The 23,865-nt window shown below is 43.5% G+C and overlaps 1 protein-coding gene across 7 annotated transcripts in view; it reads left to right on the forward strand.

Moving 5' to 3' along the window:
- CLMP (CXADR like cell adhesion molecule) overlaps positions 1–23,865 on the forward strand; it is a 40,011-nt gene that overhangs the window by 5,231 nt on the left and 10,915 nt on the right. For 2 of the 7 annotated variants that reach the window (XM_085209113.1, XM_010723646.4), the window contains one exon: positions 3,028–3,110. The exons of 1 other annotated variant lie outside the window; for it this stretch is intronic. In XM_085209113.1, coding sequence (XP_085065239.1) covers positions 3,028–3,110 — 83 coding nt within the window. Of the gene's footprint in view, positions 1–3,027; positions 3,111–5,175; positions 5,198–20,794; positions 20,907–22,715; positions 22,841–23,865 lie in introns of those variants that run through there. 4 more of the 7 variants (XM_085209114.1, XM_010723648.4, XM_085209112.1 and 1 more) reach the window with 3 other exon arrangements.

Below are 23,865 nucleotides of genomic sequence, written 5' to 3' on the forward strand. Positions count from 1 at the left end.
CAACAAAGCAGAGCGTGTATTTGCAAAACCCTGCTTTGTGTGGAAACAGATTGTTTTGTGATGCAGAATGTGTGTGTTTAGTAGCAATGAAGAGGGGTGTTACAGACTGCTTTCTGTGTCTCTTCCCTGCAGAAACTGCTTCCAAAGCTTTAGTCCAACGATGCATCTGGTTTCCAGCTAAAGCACTCCCCTCTGTTAGCCAAGGCTTGTGTATATTGCACAGTGCAGAGCTGAGTTCTATACGTGTGCAAAGAAAGCTTGGCTCTTGGGGATGTAATGTTGTGCATATTGCTTGCACCGATGTGTTACAAAACTGAGGCTGCTTTGGGTGCAGTGGGAACTTGGCGGAGCCTTGTCTGAAAGATGAATGGGTCTCCTTTTTTCCTCAAGCTGTTTCTTCATCTGTTTTTAGAAATGGTTATTTTACAGAAGCAGCCCAGCAAAAAGCCAAGGGTGAAGTCAGGTCATTGAGGTCTGTGAATAGACACCGAGAGCTCAGGGTAGTGGAAGATGAGGAAATGGAGAAGAGCAGGAAGCACAGCAATGGCAAATGTGGCAAGTGATGGGAAGTCAACAGGGGGAAGGAGGATCCTTCAGTTTACTTCTTCAGTATGCTTGAGTGGAATGATAAGGCTGCTACCAACAGCCTACATCTCCAGCCAAGGCTTCAGACCCTGCCTAAAACATGCTTTTTACATGGTACAACGTGAAAAGCAGAGTACAGAGAAGGAAAAGTGTTGGCAATAGAGCTCTATCTGTGGATTAGCACTCAAGATAGAGCTGGTCCTCTTTTCCAGAAGCTCACTGGGTACTGGAAAGAACAACCAGGGAATGTGAGTAGGATGCTCTGCCTCAACGTAACCACTGCTAGCTTTTCTAAAGTCCTTCTCCCTGTTGTCTCAGTTTTCCATGTGACTAATCAGGAAAACCTGCGTTTTCTAAGTTGCAAAGAGGACTGAGCAATTGTGAAATGCATTGAAGCTGATGAACAACATGAAACAGTCATGATAGGTTTTTTCCTGTTCTTTTATCTTTGCGTTGGTTCTAATTACATTTGTGCTTTTTTTAAACTCAGCATTTCTCTTAATGGGCCAGACAGTTTCATGATGTTGGAATTACTGTCCTTCGAGAATCAATATACATTACAAAGGGTATTTTCAGCCTAGCTTTTCTTCTGTGTATCTGACATCCTCATTTTAGTGGCTGCAAAATGAGTACAAAGCTTCAGTGTGACTTGTTCCTGACTGACTAGGTGGAAAGGTGAAAGTTCAGCTTAGTGCCTGCAGTTTAATTGCCTGTGGTAGGAAAAGGTCAGTGAGAATTTTGTTGTGCTTATCATATGCGTTTGCAGAAAGGAGGCTGTTCTCCTGGAAACAGTCTTTTGAAATGGAGCGTGCACAGTTAGAGGCAATTGCTGGCAATGATGGTAGGCTGCATGTGTTCTGCCATAGCACTGCTGCTTGTTAGCATCCTTTGTGCTAAGTGCCATGTGTAAAGCTCTGGAGAGCTCAGTCCAACCAGCCAATATTGGGTAGAGAATACCTAGGAATTCCCAGTATTCCTACTCTTCTAATGGAGAAGGGAACTAAAATACAGATACACGACACGACAAGGTAGCAGTATTGTTGTATGTCTTAAAGCCTTGTGCTCTGCTTCAAAGTTATTTTCTTTTATGTGTGTCCTAAAACACAAGGAGAAGTGATCAGTGGCAAACAACTGAATCCATCAGCCATCATTTACCAGTGTCCTGAGCAGTCATTGGGATGACTTCTAAGAGATAGGAAGGTTTGAGTTATCCCTACTTAATAAAAAAGAAGTGGGATAATGGATTTTATAGCACCAATGTGCTGAGAAACTCCATTCATAGTATGAATGTTACCAGAGGAGCCCTCACAAAAGAAATTGAGCTGCATGTGTTCAGTTCATGAATGAGTTTACCTTCTCCTAAGTGGAGAATGATCTCATCTTGCTATTTAACATAGACCTGTGGAGCAGATACAGCTCATTAAGCTGTTTCTTTCCATAGATCTGCTTGGTAGGAGAAGAATGTGGAACCAGCTTTATTAGATGAAGGCCTGGAGTCCCCTTGTCCTTAACTGTGGCTTTTGGTGAAGGGGAACAACTTTGAGTCTCACAAAGCACATGCACAGCAGCACTCCGGAATAGAGCTGCTCCCCGTGCTCCTGCAGTTAGGAGCAGTAGTAGAGGAACTGCAAAACAAGCAGCATGCAGTCAGTGGGTTTGCCTGTGAGCGGTGTGCTCTGCTGGAGTGCCTGAAGCTGAATCAAAAAGCAACAGCTAGGGAAGCACTGGGGCTAGGAATCTGGATGCAGCTGTAGCTCATGGCAAAATCGTACTGTCGGATCCCAGAGTTCTCCTTTTTTGATTGCATTGTCTACGACTTCCTTTGGCTTTTGAGGCTACAAGGTTGTTTTCAGCAGGTGAGTCTCTCGTGATGTGCTCAGGTGCTTTAGTGTAAGAGACTTCATCAGAACCAGTGCACAAAACACCAAGTGGCCCTGTTCCCTTCCCCATGTGTGCCTCAGCAAAAAACAGCAGAACGAGGTGGTTTTTCCAGTGCTCGCAATATTTATGAGATGCATGTTGGCTGAGTCTCATTGCTCAGACTGCTTAGGCTATTTTTTTTTTGCTTTTTAAAGCCTTGATAAAATTTTAAAGGCCATACAAGTGTTTAATATGGACGTGAGGCTTTATCTGTAGGGTGATGTGTTCGTGTGTGTGTGTGTGGGGGGGGAACCTCTCGTGTAACACAGCAGGGTTTGACTATTGAACTAAAATAGTCAGACACTTCTTTTTCTGTTTCAAAAAAAAAAAAAAAGCAAGAAAATTGAAGGGTTTTCAACCTTGAAGGCAAATCACTTTGTGACTTCATTGTTTAAATTTAGGTTTTGTTTTGCGGGAGGCAGGGGGGATCGTTAGACTCGAAGCAAAAGCCTTATAGCCCAGGGACTGTCACTTCTGATTACTTCCAGTGACACTTCCAATTATTTCCAATCACAATTCCAGGGACAAGAGGAAAAAACCACGTTCTCCAACATCAGGGCTTCCTTCCGAACAAAAGATGGCTTATCAAACCTCTGCAGTAAAAGGTACAATGCCAGATTTGGAAATCTTATTCCAGTAGAGTAATTCCAGAGCAAATCTGATGATGTGAGGCTCTAGGCCAGTGTCTGGCAGGGTGTTCTGCTGGGATCCTGCCTTCTTGGGTAATATTGGGGGATTGCTTCATTTTCTTCAGGCATTTACTGGAGCTTGGGCTCACTTTGCAGCAGCAATATGCAGTTTCAGCAAATGTCTGTCTAATGCTCTGTGGGTCATAAACTATGAGCATGCAGAAGTACTGCTGATGGAAAGCCAACTTTTTTTTTTTTTTGTGCTCAAAATGGGAAACGTCTGCTGCTGGGACTCTGCTGACTTTTGGGTAACTTGCTGTGAAGATTTTGGTGCAGTGGTAAAAAGCTGTGAGTTGTTACACCCTTCAGAAAGCCCTTGGGACTGGAAGGCCGCAGGGAGGCAGCGGAATGACCGATGAGGAAGTAGGATTCTTAAGGCTCGTGTCTTAAGGCCAAAGTTGACTGCTGCTATTCCCAATGGCAGTGGCAGACGGAGGCTGGCCCCAGCTTATTGTAGGAACAGTAATAAATCTTAAATATTTGGTGGCTTTAAGCTGTGTGGGCAATAAAAGACCTCTCTCCCAGTTCAACTTTTTTTAGTTCTGAAGGTGTTGTGGTGCTGTGCATCCATGTTTGTAGGTCTGTATTGCAGCAGGCATCCCTTTTAGCTCTGGCTGAAGTGTCCCATGTGGAACACTCAGCACCAGTGCCTCAGAATCCCAGCATTTCTCATAAGGAGCTGTTTTCCCACATCCATCTGATCTGGATTGATGTTTCCACAGTACTGCTTTGTCATGCTCTGATGTGGTCTGTGCTGTGGGCAAAACCCCTCTCTTTCCATTGTTTCCAGCTCTTGCTTGGAAACAATGGGGATTTTTGTAAGACAAAGTATAGCTTTTGTTTTAACAAATGCTGTATTTTTTTTTTTTTTTTCTCTCATTTCTTTTCCAAAGGGGAATTTTTTAAGTAATCGGGATTGCTGTCTGGTAAGAGCAGCATTCAGGATGTCTACGTTTCATTGCTGGTTTTGCCAGTAACTGCGATTTAAGTAATTGCAGGCTCCTTTTTTTAAGTGCCTTTTAGTTTTGAGTATCTCTGTTTCAAGTGGTAAACTGCTTATAAAGGGGCCAGTAGTGGTGCAGATGGAAATGCAGGGTCTCATGGACTTGATGTGGTCACACCAACTACATTAGGTGTCCTTAAAGCAGTCGGGATTTTGGGGTGCAGTTGAAAATGTTGGCTCCTTTGTGAGCACACAAATGAAGCAAACTTTCCCTTGTGAGATGTAAAACACTTTGAAATCACTGCAGAAATGGTGCTGCAGAAGTCTGGAGTGATAGCCTGTTAAGACACATCAGGCACTGGTTTAATGAGTGAAGATGAAGCTGCAGTTCAAGAGATTCCCCATCAGTGTCACTCAGTGTGGCAAATGCATCCCAGTGTATCTGGCTTTGTTAAAGCTGTTTCCTTTTAGCCCAAGGTTACCCCTGGAGTAAACCAGGAGACAATTCTGCAGCTGCTTGTTAATTCAGGCCCAATGTGACCTGGTACAACCAATGTACAAAGCTGAGCTCCTCTGCTCTGGAGTTAATGATCCTGCATTGCACAATACTTTTTCCTCCAATTGAGCTCCCATCTTTTTCTTATTTAGTAATGCCCTAGGCATGTTGTTTCCATTGTGGGACGGTGATGAATACATACCCATTAGAAAAAGGCACTGAATGCAATGGAGGCATTTTTTTTTTTTTTAACTTGTCAGCAAGCATCTTTCCTTACCCCATGTCTTCTCTTCTGTGAAGTCACCAGGACAAAGGACAGAAGCCAAAATCAAAATGTGAATGGAACAAACCTTATTGTACCAGATGCAAGTATTCAGGATATTTTCTTGGTTGTAAGTGCTCTGTTACAGGGGCCATTTCCTTGCTTGTTTGCACTGTTGCTACAACACTGCACACTTGAAAGCTTGCACAGCAAGCCAGAATGTCTTAAACTTAGTTTTCTTCCTGCTTACTGTCTGACACCAGGCGCCACGTTCACGTCTGCTTGCGTGAAACCTATGCAAGGTAATTCTACATCATAATTCATACAATGACAAGGGAAGCTAGGAACCCAAGATGCTCAGAGAGCATCTGAAAAACTAGTTGGGGCTCTGAGGGTGCTCACTGAGGGGCTGCTTTAAATCAGGTTTGGTTTTGGCCAGATCTCAAAGCAGCTTCTGTTAGCAAGCTTTACTTTGCTAAAGATTGTAGAAAGTGATGAGATTGATATGTACTCATCTACACGCAGTGACAGAGGGTCTTCAAGTGATCTTGAAGAGAGAAATCAGTCCCTTTTCAGAGTTTGGGTAGAAGGAAATTGAGAGCAGCACTGAAAACTACTCGACTATACTGGAGGATGGAGAATTTGCTCTTGATCCTCATGTTCATCTTAAGGACTTGAGTAAAATCTTCTCCAGAAAGGTAGCCAGGTTTGATTTGAAGACCTCAAGGTGAAAAATCCCATCAGATTGTCGCCAAAATCATCTACCTTATTAACTTGATTATATCTAGTTTGAGTTCCTGTGATGTTTCTCTTCTCTACCTGAGAAGAGCACCTCTTGGTGCTTTTATTTAATGCTGACTTAGCTAATGGCTGATTTGTGGTAGTGCAGAGCAGACTTGTGGTGCACCTGAAGGCTGCCAGGTACCAGACACTGCTGCCAAGTGCACAGGGCTCAGGTAAGGCTTTATCCGTTAGGCTCTGCCGGAGGTCATCTGCAAAAACTGTCCTGAAACTGCGGTCCTTGGATGTTTTCCAAAATATCCATTGAGTTTATTCAGTTCTTTTCTTTTAGAGACATCTAAATCTAGGAAATAATAAATGCAGTTCTCAAGGTATATTCTCACTTGTTTGTTTTTTTGTTTTTTTTTCTGCTCCTGGAACAACTTGTGTACTAGTTTTTAAAAGGAATGAAAATCCAGCTTAAATTTGCATTCTTTCCTTATTTGTCCCTCTTCTTAAGACATCCACAGGCAAAAAGCTGGGGAGAGCGGTTTGTTACTTGTACACGTGGAAGGATTCTGTAACCAGCCAGGCATTATTGGCACTTCATATTTTTCTCTCATATCAGTGTTCTTCTGAGGGCTCCTGAAGGCACAGAATGTCCTTTTGCTGCCTCTGAAATAAGAGGCCATCTGTTCTTTGTCTTCAGAAACCAATGCGCTGATAAAACTCATGCTTTGTTTTAAAGAAAATAATGCTGGTGTGCAGCACACCCTTCCCAAGCTCAGATATGGATTAAATGAACAATTAAAAAAGAGTTTGCTGCTTCAGTGATTGTATTTTGTACTTAAAAGCTGTGACTTCCTAGTGGCTGTGCCGGGTAGAGGCAAGTCGTCTGCATATCTTCCTACATGCAGAGCAGAATTGCAGCTTTTCCCATACTCTGTGGTGCAAGACCATGTGCATTGCATTTTCTTTCTGGTTATTGCTCTTCTTTTGGTCCCCATCCTCAGAGTTATCCTCCCAGTACTTCCTATTGTGCAACCATGTGCATGGAAAACCTTCTGATCCCTGCAAGAGCAACTCCAATAGCTGCAGTTTCCTTTGTTCCAGTGCAGTGTTTTTTGGGTATGCCGCAGCCCTTTAAACTCTAGATGTATATCTTGTGGTTTTGGGTTTCATAAGCCTTTGATGGAGCCCAGGATGTTTGCTGTAAATCCCCAAATTCTGGCAGTGTGTAGCAGCAGAGTGGGAAAGCTCTCCATTGAAAGCACTTGTGTAGTGACTTTGGCACAGGAACACCTTCCATCCTTGGGAGGGGGATGGATTTCCTGTTTCTGCTATGGGTGGAGATGGTTCAAGGAGGAATTGGCACTGCTTTTCCATTCCTTGCTGAGTTAAAGACCTCTATGACAGTCTGACATAAGCAGAAAGGGGGGGAGGAAAAGAACGAAAGAAAATGGTAAATATTCTTGTCCCTTTCCTCCCTGCCCCTGGAGGGGGAGATGGTTACCACCAGGTGTACACTCATGTGTTCCCACTGGATAAAGTCCAGGAGAAGGCCATATTTAGAGTGGGTCTGAGTTGCAGGAGACAATGGTAGTTGGGTGCATGTAACTGGTCTTAGGGCAGCAGCCCTGCTCATTGCTTTAAATCATTCTAGAGCTTTATTTTTCTGTCTCGGCACTGTCAGAGCCTATAATCCTCAACCAAAGGAGGCCATCCTGCCCTACCGAGAGAAGGACTTAAAGTGAGGAATCCCCTTCAGCAAAGATGTGGCAAGCAGACTGATAATGTAAAGAAAAGGAAAAATATCCTGAGCCCACATGCATAAAGCTAGGGCCTGATTATGATGTAGAAATGGAAACAAAACATTAAGAATTTCCTTAATACAGGGAACTGGTAGAGCCCCACAACAGGCAGTGCTTATTGCTAAACCATGCATTATAACAACAGTAATTGAGCAGGTAATGATTACGCATGCTTTATAAGCACACACCATCAGTTATGTTCAGTCTGCAGACAGGGAAGAGTTGATGTAGCAGATTAAGTGTTATTTCTGCATTTTAAATAGCAGTCACTGTTCATATATTCTCTATGGCTACTTTCAATCCAAAAGAAAGTAGTGCATAATATATGAGTGTTGAGAGTAGATGCCAGGGAAAAATGTCTTAGGCAGTTGGACGAGATTAAACATTAGGCTTGCATCAGTCTTTGAGGTATGCTATGAAAGTTGAGAGAGTTTGTCCTTCTGGGTAGGGGAACTCTGTTATCCAGCTTTCCTATCTCCTGGAAGATGGAGCAGAATGCTCTCCCATGCTTAAGGTGAAAATAGTGACCTCCTGTACAAAATACAGTGATGAATGCCTGAGAAATGGCATACATAACTTAATACTATCTTTATTGCAAGAGTGTGGGCTGTCTGTCAGGTCTGTGGTGACCTTATTTAATTGGACTGAAAGCTTTTCACTGATGAAATTGAAATCTTTTGGTTGTTAATTTTCCTGTCATCTCCACTGCGATCCCAGCAGGTGGCTTTGAGTCCTTTTGGAGCTTTGATTTCCCCATCTGTAAAAAGGGAAATGCCTTGTTCATTATATCATGTGGTTTACGGTCTTCAGATAAAACTATGCAGAGTATTGGTAAATAGTTTGATTATGTTTTGGTTGGTCTTTCCTTTCCAAAGAGCTTGTAGGCTGCTGTCTGTTTTCATCTGTATTTCCTGCCTTTGCATTGTAACTGTGCTGTGACAGAGCCGAGTTCCTTCCTTGCGTTTACTGAAGATGAGCCATATAAGTCCTTATTTCAACTCTTTATAAATTTTGTAGTTAACATGCTCAGCCATACCTCTTAAAAGAGGAAATGCCCGAGTCCTGTCTCCTATGTTTAGAATATACAAAACCTATATACTTTAATCTAAAAAGAAAATGCTCTTTTGAGGATAAACAGCCTGAATAAAACATTTCTGAGCAACTCATAACAACTGTCTTCCCTTTATACCATCCCCCAAAGAACAGTTTCTACCCTGAAGGTTGCCAGAAGCAGCTGGCAGCTAAGTTAGGGGGTTACATGAGATTTAGGCTCCCCACAAATCAGACTGTGCATTGTGCCTGCTCCAGTACTGCCATTACCTGTTATCAATCCAAATGAGCCTTTTGAGGATCAACCTTTCTTACTTGGCTTATTCTGCATTAATGTGAAATGAGCCCCACTACCTGGCAGACAGATGCCCTGGGTTTGTTTCTAGATGTTAAGGAGGGCCAGATGTGGAGGCTTGTGTGGTCTGGGGCCAAGGAACTGCTGTTATCTCCAGCATGAAGCCACTTAATTTCTCCCTCTACTAGGCAAACTTGGGCAGGTATCTACAGTGTTTTGAAGCTGCTAAAACGCTTCCATCTGAGCTGAAGAAATGCAGGAAGCTGAGGCTGGGGGGTAAACTTAGACTTGAAACTGGGAGACCAAGAGTGTGCAGCTCCTGTCAGTGCAGATAAGGCAACCAGAGAGCAAATAGGCATGTTAATTATCAGTGTGAGATTCACACATTAAAATTGTGTCCCAGACAGAATGCCAGCATCTAATATGCATGTGCTATAGAATAAGAGGTGCTATAGAGTAAGAGGTGCAATAAGGGTGAGGATACCCGCTTAGCCTGGCATGCTGCTTCTAGTAATTATTTGGTGCTGATCTAAGGGGAAGAATACAGGAATGGGGTAAATATAAAGCAAACTCTTCCCCTGGCCAGGTGTTTATAGACATTAATATGTTAACAATGCTGTAGGGACTTTCAGAAATTTAGATTTGATACATTTGAGCATGTTCTTTGGCATATTGTTCAGGATTCTTTCCTAGAGCACTGCAGCTTTTTTCCTTCTGAGCTGCATATTGTATTGGGCTGAAGAACTGGTGGTATTGAGCTGGTGTGGCCTGGTTGTATTTGATAACTGTGTATGAACCACTCTGTTTGCAGCTCTCCTTTATCCCCTTCCTTACAAACTGCCCTTTATCTCATTTAAGACGTGAGACCTGACTTGGCAATAGGCTCCTTCTACAGCCTTGGGATAATGCCACAATCCAAAACAGAACTGAGTACTAAACTTCCCAGGTCTAGCTGCAGAGATCCAATGTATTTCTAGGTGTTGCTTACACTAGGGGCATAGAGTAGATACATGCAGTTTCATCTGTGGCCAGCACGTGTAGGGAGCAAACCATAACAACATCTCTAACAGGAATCAAAAGCCTGACAACTCAGAGGAAGATAAAACTTGCAGTGGGAAACATCTTTGTATAATTACACACACTTAGGTGAAGTTCATTGTGCATTCATTAGTGCAAAGTTCATCACTTTGCACTAGTTAACAGCTCAAGTACATTTAGCCATATTTTCCTCTGGCCCACAGGTCTGCTGTAGTTATTCATGGCCTGGATTCGTTTCTGTGAGCTGTCACAATTGCATCAGCCCCTGCCTGCCAGATGCCTTGGAAACTCTGCAGCAACCCCCATGTATGAGTATTTCACTTTCTTGCTGAGACTGTCAGTGAGTCACACTCCTGCCTGGAAGCAAACATGAAAATAAGGAGCTAGGAAGTACTGGACCAGATTATGAATTGGTAGCTTAGGTAAAATATCAGTAAAATTGGAGATCCTATGGGTTTTCTCCAACTTAAGTGATTCTCTAAGTCCAACCACCATCTAATGCCTGTAGTCCACCACTCAACGGTGTATCACAGCACCACATCCACATGTCTTTGAAGTATCTCCAGGGTCAACAACACCACTGCTCCTCTGGGCAGTGCCTGACAACTCCTTCTGGGCAGAAATCCTTCCTGACATGTAATCCCAACTAAAATTCTCTTCAGTGTGGCTTAATGTCAGGTGGAAATGGAAGAAAACTCACAGTGTGCTGAATTGCAAGCTTACATGGGAAAGTTGTTGAATATTAGGCACTGAGGAAAAATCATATTTACATATTTGGGGAAAAATAGCTCATGGAGCTTGATTTGAGTCTTTGAAATACAGCTTCCTGAACAAAAGGTCAATGTTTTAAATGTCTTTTCTTGTAGCCAGATGCTTCATTTCCTAATATGCATTCTTGAGGGAAACTGTTCTTCTGCCTTTGCAAGTCTGTAACACTATAATACTTCATGCTTGGCATCGTGTCTTCTCACTAAATGTGAGTAGCCATAGAGGTAGCTGTTATCAGAAAAGGAAATGTCTACCCTCTGTGTGATTCCTCCTTTCCAGATGTGGAGGATAACAGTATGTTTCAAGGACTGCACTCAGGTCTCACTTCTGCTGTTCTAAGGTTGTGGGAAAGGGCAATGTTTATAATAGTTTTTGAAGGTACAGCACATATATCATCACATTACAAGCCTGCAGAAAACACAAGGCTGTCTTCCAATGGGTTTTCAGTGTGTAGACAATGAGCTGACAGGTCTGAACTGATAAGTTTGAATTGTTTGTAACATAGAAGTCAGGCAGGAGAATTTCTGATCGATAGAAAAGTTAAAAGCCAAAAATAGGCTGAGGATCCTGATGAGCCTTCTGGAGCTCTGAATTTCCTAAGCCTCAGGTGGTTTAGTGAAGCTGGAACATCAGGTCCCCCTGCAGCCTATTTGTGTCTGTCTGATTCAGGTCAGCAGAAGTGCGTAAACAATTGGAATGTGATGCTTTGTTCAGGAGCTTGTGCCTGGAGAGCTGTTCCTAGTCTGGGTGGGAGTAAAGGTCCCTGCAGTAAACCCCTGGCACAAGGCTGTTCTTCAGCCTTCTGAAACAATGCAGCCAAGCACAATTTAGCTTGAGGAAGGAATGTGAATTGTTTAAGACTGGGAGGTGACTCTGGGCTATGCTAGCTGTCAGATATATACAAAGCTCAGTCAGAATGTGCTGTCTTGTATCTCTTGGTGCCTCTGCACGTTTTACCTGACTACCTTGTATAGTAAATGTTGTCTTATACACACCAGTGTGTTCAGGCTGACGCAGACAGGAGAATGATGTGATAGATGCTCTGCCCAGATCAACAGATACTGTGACCGATACCCTAAAAAGAAGGAGAGAATTAAGCAACTCATCGTGTAAATCCCACCCTTGGTTCTGATTGAGCCCTGGATCCTAATGCCAACCGACAGCTCGGGCTGGAGCCCAGGCTCAGGACAGCCCCTGCTCCAGGCACAGGAAACAACTCGGAGCAATAGAACGCAGGGAGGTGACTGACTGGCCTCACCTTTGTTTCAATGGATGAAAACGGCAAGCTTTGTCATGGGCCTTTTTTTTTTATTATTATTGGAGGTAATTCTTGTTCTGAAGGGGTCTTTGTTAGGTAAGTTCAGAGGGCCCTACAAGAGCTGGTAGCAAGAAGCTGATGAGCTGTCCTATGAACACAAGCCTTGTGTGTACTGAGTTCAGAATCATGTAACTTAGTGGCTTTAATTGTTTTCTTAGTTCTCAGTGGTAGTATTTCTCCCACAGGGCCAGCAGTCACCTCCCAGAATTGACACACCTATCTCACCTATACAGCAAGGTGCTGCTAACCTTGTGAAACCAACAGATCTTGTTAGTGTGACCTAAAGTCTATCCTAGGCAGTTACCACCAACTTATCTATATTTCTCCCTTCATTTCCTATAGGATAATCCTAATTGCCAAGTCTTTGCTCAGAGTGTGGCTTCAAACATCACGTCCAGGTTGGCTGAATGTTCTCAACTTCTTTTAAAGCAGATCCCCAACAAAGAGTCTGCTCTAATGTCACTGCCTGCTGTCTGAGATGGCTCTTCCAACCAGCAGATCTTGGATAAGAGCAGAGGAGGCTCAGGAATAAAATTACTGTAGCTGAGAAATGAAAACCACACTCAACTTAGTAAGATTAAAACCAGCTATAACGAAAGGCCTAACACAATAGTAGTTTGTCTGTTCCCAAACAATTCAGTTTATTTATACAATGATGTTTCTTCCTACCCTTTCATTCAACTCGCTGCAGTTGTCTGTATACATCATTATTTAACTGACCGTAAAGGAAGGGAAAAAAAAAAAACAACTGGCATGCTGTTTTATCCATTCATTTTAAAAGAAAATAATATATTTTTTTAAATTAACCCCCAGACTTTTTTCAGCAGGGTTGTACTTCATCCTTTTGTCCCCCAGCTTGTACTGATTGCGGGGGTTGTTATGACCATGCTCTTGGCTTTGATGAACCTGACCAGGTCCTCCTGGACCCACAGCTCAGCCTGTCTGGGTCTCTCTGAATGGCATCCCATTGACTACATCACACAGCTTGGTTTCATCTGCACTCCTGAAGATGCATATGATCCCACTGTTGGTGTCATAGATGAAGATATTAAAGAGTACTGAGGGACCATGCTTGTTGCTGACCTCCATCTGGACACTGAGCCATTGACCACCACTCTCTGGGTACGATTTTGCAGCCAGTTCCTTGTCCATCAAACTGATCAAACCCATATCTTTCCGATTTGGAGAAAAGGATGTTGTGGAGGACCACACCAAAGGCCAAACTGAAGTCCAGTTATGAGACAGGATGAGAGATGTTATTCTTTACTCTGTGCAGCGCTGAAACAAAACGTATTGTCTGATGGTTTCACTTAATATAAGTAACATCAAGGCATGTAACTAATGGACATCAACTAGTCAAACTATGTAGTCTGGAAAACAGGCAAAGAAGCAAATTTTTACTAAGTAGTAACTTTACCTGAACAGAAAAGCCTCAGATATACTCCATTTTTCAACTGCCCCAGCCTTTGAAATGCAATTAGATTCAACACATCAAGAGCCTTACAATAGCAGGGAGGCACCAGTCTTCTGCTCGTGTTTGTTGCATTTATCTTTCTTGCTTTATTTATTTGATCTTAAGTGTTCTTTGGGGGAATCTCTTATCAGCTCTAAAATGTGGTTGCACCAGTAAATAAGAAGCAGTGACATTAAAAGTAATTGACATTAAAATGTTGTGACATTAAAATTAATCATGTTTGATGGATGTTGGAGACGGAATCCGCAAGGCTCCCGGGTTTGTGTTTTAGCAAGTTCTGACATTCATTCTCCCCCTCAGTTCCTGCAGCTGTTACATAACTGCCTTCCCCTCCTGCTGTCCCCAAACCCTTGTGCAGGGAGGTGTTGTTGGTTCAGAAGGGAGAAGAGCTTTCTCAGAATTCACAGCAAAGGCTTAAGGTAAAAGGATAATCCAGCCAGGCTACTGGGTGAGGTTGATGAGGAAATGGACCACTGGAAAGTTTACAGTGGAGCTGGTGGAGTTGCTTTGGAGTGCTTACTTGCTGTGTTACAGCAGTTTGAGGCAGAAGAAGCCTTGCAAAACCGGGCTCTTGCAGTAAAAATTGTTTCTTTTTCTTATTCGGTAATAAAAGGGGAAATAGTTAAAATTGTGCTAGGGTCAGTAGGAATTGCTGCCAGCTCTGCTCATATGGCACAGTGCATGTTGAACAGAAACTGCGGGCTTTGTTCAGGACCTGGACTTTCTGGAGGAGCTGGAGGGGATGTGGTATAAAAACCCACATTTTGCAGCCCAGTTCCTTAAAAATGTGGTGAGTGCCAGGGATGGCTGATGTCTGTTCACTGTTCCTGGGCTCCTGTTGTACAGCCAGCTTGGGGTAGAAATCACAGCTGTCAGCTTCTCCTTTGGGTGGCTGCAGATCTCCCAGAGAAGATGCTTCCTCCAGGCAAGGAGCGAGAGGGAGATGCAGCACTTCTTGCTTTCGGTGTAACATTTTCCATCTTCCTTTTTTGGCGATGTGAAGCTGAAGGGGCCTCAGAGAAACGAAGCGATGTGTTGGGCAGGAAGCCAGCTACCTCCTCACAGCTTGATCTCTGTGCTGGCTTTACTTTCTGTCCTATTTGGAAACTAGAAGTAATAAGCTGACATAAGTCAATTTTTCTCATCCCTCAATGGACCACGGTTGGCATATGGTGCCAGCCTCCTATTTCTGAAAGAAGAAGCTTGCATGGGTTCCAGTGTAACTTCACTTTTACAAAAAGCAAAAACTCTGTGCCACAGGTTAATTTTGGTGATGTTGAGAAAACTTGGCCTGCTGGTTAGGACCAACTGGGAGGTGTTCTGGGTGTTCAGCTTGAATTGGAACTTCCAAACTGTAGAACTCAGTCCAGACTCTGCCCTTGTTTCTTTGTGACTTCGGTCAGCTTTGCTGTGTCCCCAGTTAGTCAGGGGTGAGTTCAGTATTTGCTTTCTTTCCTTTGCAAACTGAAAATAACATTAGTTAGGAGTTTCTCTGTGGGAATGCAAAGCTCATTTAGCTAATGGCTGTGAAAAGAACATTGAGGTCTCAGTATGGGAGGATCAATGGGAGACTGATTTGGTCCTTTTAGTTGTACAATGTGCACTGGTGACTCAAGAGCATCAGTTGGGAAAAGTACTGTTAAGAATGCTCCTGCAATATGAAACTAGTTAACCGAATGCCACTGGACAAAGTCCATTGGGTTTAAAATCAAGGTAAAAAAGTGACAAAACGTTTTGGCATGTGCTTTCCTTCTCTTGATATGTTTCGGTGATATCCAAGTTCCTGAAGATAGGCTTGAATACTCGCTGTTCCTAGAAGCATAGGGTAAAACAGAGAAATTACAGCTGGGATATGAGATGGTGCTTTGCAGAGGCGCTGAATACCTGCAGCTCTGAATGTATTCCATGAAGGGTATGAGGGTGAACTGCACCTTGGGGAGGCAGAGAGAGAGCAGAGTGCTCAGTTCAGACAGGCAGTGCTTTCGTCTCGTCTGCCTTCTGACTGAAAATGCCCTCTTAAAGAGGGAGGAGAGCTGCGTGTCAGTTTCTATTACAGAAACTTTTTTTTCTAGAGAAACAAAACCAGCAGAAATACACGAGCACTGCAGTGTCCAACCACGTGCTCTGCTGGCTGCTTATCGTGGCAACTGTGGCTCGATGATATTGGGAATTTTTGAAGGCAATATTAAACCATTGGAACACTAAATAGCAATGATGTGAAAAGTTAATTTCAGCTTGGAGAAAAACAGATTTGGACATTTTAGAGTACCTCTCTGAAGAGCTGTGTTACAGTGCATTTCCAGAGTCACCCATAGGGTATGGAGGCAAAGCAAGAGAAGTGTTCAAGCAACCTGGTTCTTGTTCCAGTTAGCAAGATCAGCACTGCTGGATAATGCAAACTACTCAGCAGATAGTAATATTTTACCTTAGCAAATCTGCCTTGACCCTTTTTGCAACTTTCTGTGGTCAATTAATGGTGTACTCTTCTGACACTTTAAAAGTAAATTTCAGCCCTCTCCAAGTAAATATTAGGGAGAACTCAATGCCAAATATACATAAGCATTTACTTACAAGCTCCTCCAATTAGGAAGCAATATCAGGTGATATATCTGATTAACTACAAGAGCTTGGATTTTACTGTCATGTGGAGAGAAATTTAAGCAAGAAAACAACTGGTACTGGAGTCAAGAAACTGCAGCCAGCTGTGACCTGCTCACAGATACTGTCAGCAGTAAAAGAAGCTAAATTCATCAACTAAATTATGTGCTCAGCTATATCCCCACAGACCACACATGCTAGGAGAGCTGCAGTTTACTGTAAATGTGGCTGACAGATGGCTGCCAGACATTACAATGGACTTAATCATTGCAGAGCCCACCACCCTGGTCTGGCAGCTGTGTACACAGTAAGTCATGGCTGCTGGGGCCAAACTGGGGTGCTCAGGAACCTCTCTGGAGCCAAGGCAGGAGAGCAGCACGGTGTGATTTACCCGGGTGGTCTGGAGGCTGTGGTGAAGCAGGAAGGCCTAAACTTTGGGGAGTGATGCTTAAGTCTCCTGGGTCTCTCCCTGACCTGCTGCATGGATCAGAGCATGTCACAGGACTGTATAAAGCAGGAGGGATTTGGGGAGGCCTCTGTGCAGCTGTTAGCTCAAGGAAGAGTGAGCTTACACCAGTAAGGATGCCAATTTCATAGTCTGTGTGAGCCACTGTGCCACTACTTGACCACCCTTGTGGTAATGCTTTTCCTAATATCTGACTGGAATTCCCCTTTTCACAATCTGCTGTTGTCTCCCATCCATTCTTTGTGTACCTCTGAGAAGAGCCTGGTTCAGATTTCTCTACAACCTTGTTATTCCTTCTGTAAGGTTTACGTATTCATCCCTAAGGCATGCAGGTACACTCACATAAATTTACAAGGACAGAAGTGAGGCACAGAAGCTGCAGCTTGTCCAGGAACCCTTCCATCTGTAGCAGGGCTTGAGGTCCTTTCCCAGAGTTCAAGCTTAGATGATTTCCCTGAGAAATGCCCACTGCCAACTCTCCTAAATCATTCAGCAAAATTATTCAATCATTTCTCTTTGGACTGTACAGAGCTGCTGAGATCCTCGTTTCCATGAAATGCTTGTATTCTTGTACCAGCAGTGGAGATCTCATGTTCCCTAGTTTATATTCTTTCCACTTTGCAGAAAAAGCCCTTGGAGTGATGCACAAGGTGAAGATGAGCTGACAGTACATACTTATGGCAAAGGCCAATAGCAACCTAGGCTGCACTGGGAAGGATGTGGCCATCAGGTGATGAAAGGTGATCTCTTCAATCTACATAGCAGTGTTGGGACTGGGTTTAGTCTAGGGCTCCCCAGTATGAGATATGGGATGTACAAGAAACAGACTAACAAATTCCAAAGGACAAGATGTCCACAAGATAGGAATAATGTAGTAGTCTGCTTATTTTTTGTTCCAGGAATAGCCTTTAATGTCTCATGTTATTGCTTCAATATCTCCTATTGTATGACAATATCTGCCTTATAGGTGTTGAAGTAAGGAAATGAGTTGGCCAGATTCTGGTAGGGACCTCAGTCTGATTAAGAACAAGGGAAACGTTCTTTGCTTTTGGGTTGATGGTCGGATCTCCTATGAACATTGACTGTATGGAAATTGAGAGTCCCAGAGGTAGATTCAGCTGCCCATGTGTGCCACCCATTCCTCCTAGGCTTACTTCTCTATACTTCACCTGACCTTTACAGTTTGTTTCCTGATAAGATGCCTGACCTTTTCACTTCCAATTAGCAGACTCGTTCAACTGTTGCCTGAACCACATCTTGATTCTTCTTTTTTCTTTTCAGTATCTTGGAAATACTGTGCTTGTTCACTAGAGCTTGCTGATGTATTGTAGCTCTTAGCCAGGCCTTCCTTGCTCTCCCAGATGCCAGTTCTCTCTGCAGACACACTTGGGGCATCCCTCACTCCAGAGAAGGGACGTGTGCCGGAGGAGAACTAGATTACTCTTTTGTGCAAAGGTCACAGCAATATTTGGCAAGCATGATGCTTGCGTGTGCTCATTCAGGGTTTCCCCTAGCAATGGCCCAAGGCTTTTACAGACTTCCCTGCTCTGTGAAGCCCTTGGTATTTGCAAACATGCAAAATATATGTAACGTGCATTTCAGCTGCTGGCATGAGAGCCCAGTGGTGAGCAGAGAAAATCTGCTTCCCTCCCTCTCCCACTGCAGAGGCTAGAAAGTAGTTGAGCATGGCTTAGCTCTGACAGATTCTGAGCTGTTTGACTCTGGAATAGGTTCCCTTTCTGTTGTCCCTCCTAACAGTTTGCAGGTTTTATTTAGCTTAGGTGATATTGAAGCTTTGTCTCTCAACTTGCACATCTGAAAGAGCCACTCAAAATGAGATTTAAACAAACAAAAAAATCAGTATTCTAAGGCTCCAGCTATTCCTGAGGAAGTGAAATGGGGCTGATTTTAGTCCACGTGCCTTTACCAAATATTTTAAATGCTAATTTAACGCTTTGAAGTTCTGAAACAAGCCAAGGGTGATGATAACCTACACGAAGCTTAAAAAAATAATTGTGGATTTGCGTAGAAAAACACAAGAAAGTTAGATTTTCCACAAGTTTTCGGATTCGAAAACTTCCAAAGAAGCAAAAAGAGGTTCTTCACTTTTTTTCCAGTGCTTTTTAAGTTGCAGCAACAATAACGTGATTAATGTGACACTGTTGTATAGCCATGTCCTTTTTCGGGTGGCAGGCTGTTGTCATGTGGAATAGATCCAGAAGTCTGGGGAACGTAGAGGTTTGGCCTTCAGCTCATAAACTACAATCCTGTGGGTGATGGAATCCTCCTGAGACCTCCCATCTCTGGCTATTGTCAATGCACTAGAGTATCTTAGGTTCAGCTGTGCTTCTAGACATTGAAAAGCATATCAGCATGGATTTTACTGTTATCATGCTTTTTATTTAGTGTTAAGCAACATTTTCTTACTTCCTGTCTAACTTGAGTCCTTGTTGTAACAGCTGTGCTGTTTAGCTGCTGGAGTTATAATAGCTGCTGTGCTCCACTTGGGGAGATGTGTTCCTCTGAAGGGAGAATGCTTTCCAAATTCACTTGTCCTCTTTTTAAAGTCAAAGTAAGTTCTCACCAGTGCAGCATTCAGCCTAACCTTCTGTTCCTAAGTATCATTAGGAATAAACTCAACCATTCTGAACACTGAACCGTGCCAAGTGTAGGATGGGACGTAAGTACAACACAAACTAACACTCAGTGTATAGAGATCTAAGAACACAGTCCCTTTTTTTTTTTTTTCTTACTAAAGTAAGTGCAAGGACAAGGCTTGAGAGCTTTTCTAACCTCCAGCAGGTCAAGAACAGCTTAATTAATACTCACTGCTGCTGGATTGTTGAGAAACAGAGGCTGCAGACTGCTAGGTAGAGAGTATCTGTAACCCAGACCCTTCTAGAGTTGCTGTTCTTGTTCCTGGCGCTACGCTCAGCCTGAAAGATTGCACCTCGTGTTCATCCCAGCAGTGTTGCAGAGTTCAACATCTTTCACAAGACTTATGGGGATGATGGGGAGGAGCTGCTGCTGCTGTTCATTTTCTGCCCTAGGCTAGGCTGTGGCTGAGTGTTTGAGATTGAGTGAGTACGAGAATATGAAAAGTGACAGAGTGCTAATACATTAGGCATTCATTCTGTATCATATTAGTAGCGCTTGTAGTGGATAAGTGAGATGTCATACCATGTTATGTGCAATTATGGCTGCAGAACTGAGCATCTCGCTGAAATAATGTGGATGTGCTGAACAGGGACTGAGGCCTGCACCTTAAAACCATACCCAACTTTGAAAATGCCTAAAATTCAGCAAAGGAATAAAGTTTCTGAATACCTCTTAGTTTTCTTGTACCTTTCTTGGCATGCTTAAGGAGTTGAAGTTCTGTGACAAAGCAGCAACAAAGCAGAATCGGTTCGGTGCTTTCTGGTTCCCCCTGTTAACGTTGAAGCTACGGTGGGGAAGAAGAATTCTTACTAGAAGAAGGGCTTTTTTCAGTAATCTATTTCAACCTCTCTATCTCTTGCATTCAGAGTTGTCAACCAATTCCTTCATTTGAATGTCCATCAGCATCATCCAAGAGGCGTTGTCCTCTTGCTTTCCTCAGCACAAAGTTTTGTAAAGTGTGCAAAGCAGCCCAGAGATACTTGCAGAGAAAAGGAGTATCAGTCATCCTCAGGTGCTTCAGTCCCCCTGAGGGATCTGTGTTGTGTGGACAAGCTCTGTGTAGGTCTGATCCACACAGCTGGAAATCACCAGCTGCACCTCTGAAGCTTAGCTGAGCTGTGTGAGCAGAAGACACCTCGACCATTTTACTGCTAGAATGCCTGGACTGAAGGCTGAGGGACTTCACACATTGCTCTGTACAAACACTCTGTGAAGCATTAAATAGGAAGATGCAGTTCTGATGTCTTGTTTGCTGTTCTGTGTGGTCTCTGGGGATATAAACCCAAAACTGCCTACTTGCACTTTATTTTAAAATGCAACAAGAAAAAGGACAGCCACAGTACATACATAGCTGCTGGCTGTCTCTGGAGATCCTCAGATAATTGAATGCTTCAATGTTTTTCCAATATTCCAGAGTTTCTGCAGGCTTTGGACTCAGTTGTGTGTTGGTATGGAAAGCAAACTTCCTGCCGGCTTTTCCAGAGATAATTTTACTTCTTGCTTCTAGGAATGTGCAAGTCAGAGCCTTAGCATGTATGTGGCCATTAGTACAGTGGGATTGGTCTTTCATCTGAACCTAATGAAGAAACCCTGAGCTCTCCCAAGGAATGTTGTATCCTCGCTGCTAGAGCCACGTAGGAGACCTGCACCTCATTCCTGCCTCGAGGCAGTGAGATACGCTGTGCTTGGAGCATTGCTGTGCACACCGTGTGCTGGTAATGGCCACCTCAGATCAGGGACCGACTGGCTGCTTCCATACAGGGGAAGAATGGCCAACAAGGGCCTATGTTCCTACAGCTGTCAGTGTTTCTTTAGGTAAGGTTCTGTGTGTCACCTGCCAGGTTCTCGCCCCTCCTGCACTTCTTACTCTCTCCTTGCAAACCTCTAACAATCAGAGGCTCTGCTTTGTGCAGTGCTGCTGCTTTCTCTTCAGGCTCTCTTCCTAGCTCCGAAGTGGTTTCAATTCCAAAGGCTTCACGTCACCATTTGGAAACTCGGCAGCATGCCGGACTGCTCTTTGCTTTCTGCTTAACAGCCTCCTCCAGCCTCAGCCCAAGCACATGTGGTTCCCATTACGGGGGACCTCTGCAATGCTTTGTGGATATGGATGAGGATAGGCCGACCTCTCCGCTTCTGACACAGCCAGCCTGTCCCTGCGGGAGCTGACTGTGAGCTCACATTTTTCTCGTTTGAGACGCTTGTGCTTCACAACCAAATTCCTGAAATCAAAGGGAGGCGGAGGGGAGCGGGCTGCAGGCAGCATGCTGGGGGGCAGCCCCTGGTCACTTGGAGCACGCGAGCTCTCGGGAGAAGGAGACCTCTGGCCTTTATGTCTCTGCCAGCCAAGGAATACAGAAAGCAGATGTCCCAGAGCACAGCCCTGGCTGAGTTAATTATCCCTAGGAGACTTACAGCCGCCCCCAGCTTTTCCTCCCTTGCCCAAAGAATGCAAAATAGCTGTCTGCAAGAAGACACCATTTTATGTTTATTCTGGCCTAAAATGCTGTCAGTGCAACTGGCCGTTAGGGCTAGCGCAGGCCAATGGTGGACACAGGGTGTCAACCTTGTGGGTTCTCCTTATAGCTCAGGCACAACCCAGTGTGGCAATTTACTGGCTCAGTTATCTGCAGCAGAAAGTCCAGGAGGCTTGGAAGGGGAGATAAGATACAGGACTTGATGTGCAGGTCTGTCCTATCACTAATTATTGAGGGGGAAAAAATGATCGGTTTCTCAGTGGAGAAAAACCGTAGAATTACTGTCTGTAGTGTCATCGATATTTAAATGATTGGAGCTTCGAAATCACTTAGATGTGAGATTTTTTTTAGTCCAGATACAATTCCATGGTCAGAAAAGCAGCCAGTCTCCTTTAAGCATGTAAAACTCAAAACCTGTCTGTTAGAAAATGCTCCAGTTGCATTCCCTAGTGCTCTCACAAGCAGTGGATGGAGCAAGAGCTGGCTCTGGCTTTTCCATGGAGCAGCTTAGCAAATCTGTTCCTACAATCCAGAAGTGAGATGGAACTCTAACAGATGGGAAGTCTTAAATTCCTGGCATGAAGGAGTGGTTGCAACACTACAGACCGAGCTGTGCTTTAACTCTCAAGCATTGTTCTTGTATGTATCTAGGCGGATTTGTGAGTGGGATCATACAATCACCACAGTTGGAAAAGACCTCCAAGATCATCCAGTCCAACCATCCACCTACCACCAATACTTCCCACGTCCTCAGTACGACATGTAAGACGTGTTCAGGATGTATGTGCAGGATTATTCAGCTAGAGAAATGCTTTCTGCCTGGATAATTCTGCAGGCACTTGCACTCTGCAGGGATGGGATAACTTATGCTGTTTAAGCAGAAATCCAGGCTTTGAAAACAATGTGTTACTCAAGACTGCAAGACCAAAAATTCCTTTATAAAAAGACCACAGCTTTGGGTAGTGGGATCAGACCCAGGTGTGTAAATAATTTTTTTAGAGGATACCAAGGAGGACTCAAGAGATTGGACTATAAAAGCATTGGTTATGTTTGAAACTATTTGTCTTTAGCAAATCGTTCTTCCTTTAGGAGCATGCACTGTGCTGGGGCAACAGTGGCCATTCACTGCTCCTGCTGCATTTTCTTCCAGGAAACACTATGATGCTAATGAACAAAAGCAGATGAAGCACCTTTTGCAGGTGGACTGGAAGTTGCCCAGGCAGTACTACAAACTCCTTGCATGACAGCCTTCAGGACTGATGTCTCCAAAACAAGGTCAGGTTAGGTGACTGCCCTGGGATGACCCACGGTGAAGTGTTTTTACTTTTAAGGTTTGCATTTAGTAAAGCCCTTTTAAAACCTGGCTTAACTTAAGCGAGTGTTTACATCTCACCTCACCAACTTGAGCCTAAGGAATGGGAGTAGAAACACAACCTATAATTTTCCTCTGACTCAAGACATCATGTGCTAGAAGCAGACCAACAATTCCTGCAGCTTCAGAGTTTCTTTGGAAAAGTTACAGTCACCAACTCAAGTTTGTCTTATTTGGTAAAAAAAAAAAAAAAAAAAAATTAAAAAAAAAAAAGCCAAAATAAATCTAAAAAGAAAAAAAAAGTGTTAAGTTTAGCTGAAAAACATGCTTCATCAGAGAAGTCCCAGCAGCAAGGACCCATTTTTAACACTGAGTGATCTCAATGTGGTTGGGGCCAGCTTTGCAAAATGTCACTGTGGATTTCTTGTATCACAGTTCTCTGAAGCTTTTATGGGAGCTTCTTTTTAAGTGTAGCAGTTAGGTGATAAAGCATGGACTTCTACTTTTGAAAGTAACACTTATATTGAGCATTGCTCCCTAATTCATCTGCCTTCTGAAGCTAATGAAAGATTTAACTCTGGAAGCTTTTTAGCTTTTAGCACATGAACTTGCCTACAAATAATTTCAGCAAAACATGTATTTTCCATCTGATCCTGTGTGTCTGTTTCTGTGCCTGACATCTATGTATATTTGATATTATCAGATGCACGTGCATTTTTGTGGCTTTATGCACACACTTGTTAATGGATGGCCATGAAAATAAGTCTAGGTTTCATGATAGCGTGCATGAGTGTATTCAGCACAGAAGCACATCTTTGTGTGGTCATAATTCGGTGAGGGCTGCCAGCCCCCAGTTCCATTGAGCTTGGTCCTTGCATTGCACTAGAGCTGGCCCACCTTTATCATAGAATCATAGAATGGCCTGGGTTGAAAAGAACTACAGTGATCATCTAGTTTCAACCCCCTGCTATGTGCAGGGTCACCAACC

This window comes from Meleagris gallopavo, chromosome 26 (assembly GCF_905368555.1).
Source record: "Meleagris gallopavo chromosome 26, MGAL_WU_HG_1.1, whole genome shotgun sequence".
Taxonomy (NCBI): Eukaryota; Metazoa; Chordata; class Aves; order Galliformes; family Phasianidae; genus Meleagris; species Meleagris gallopavo.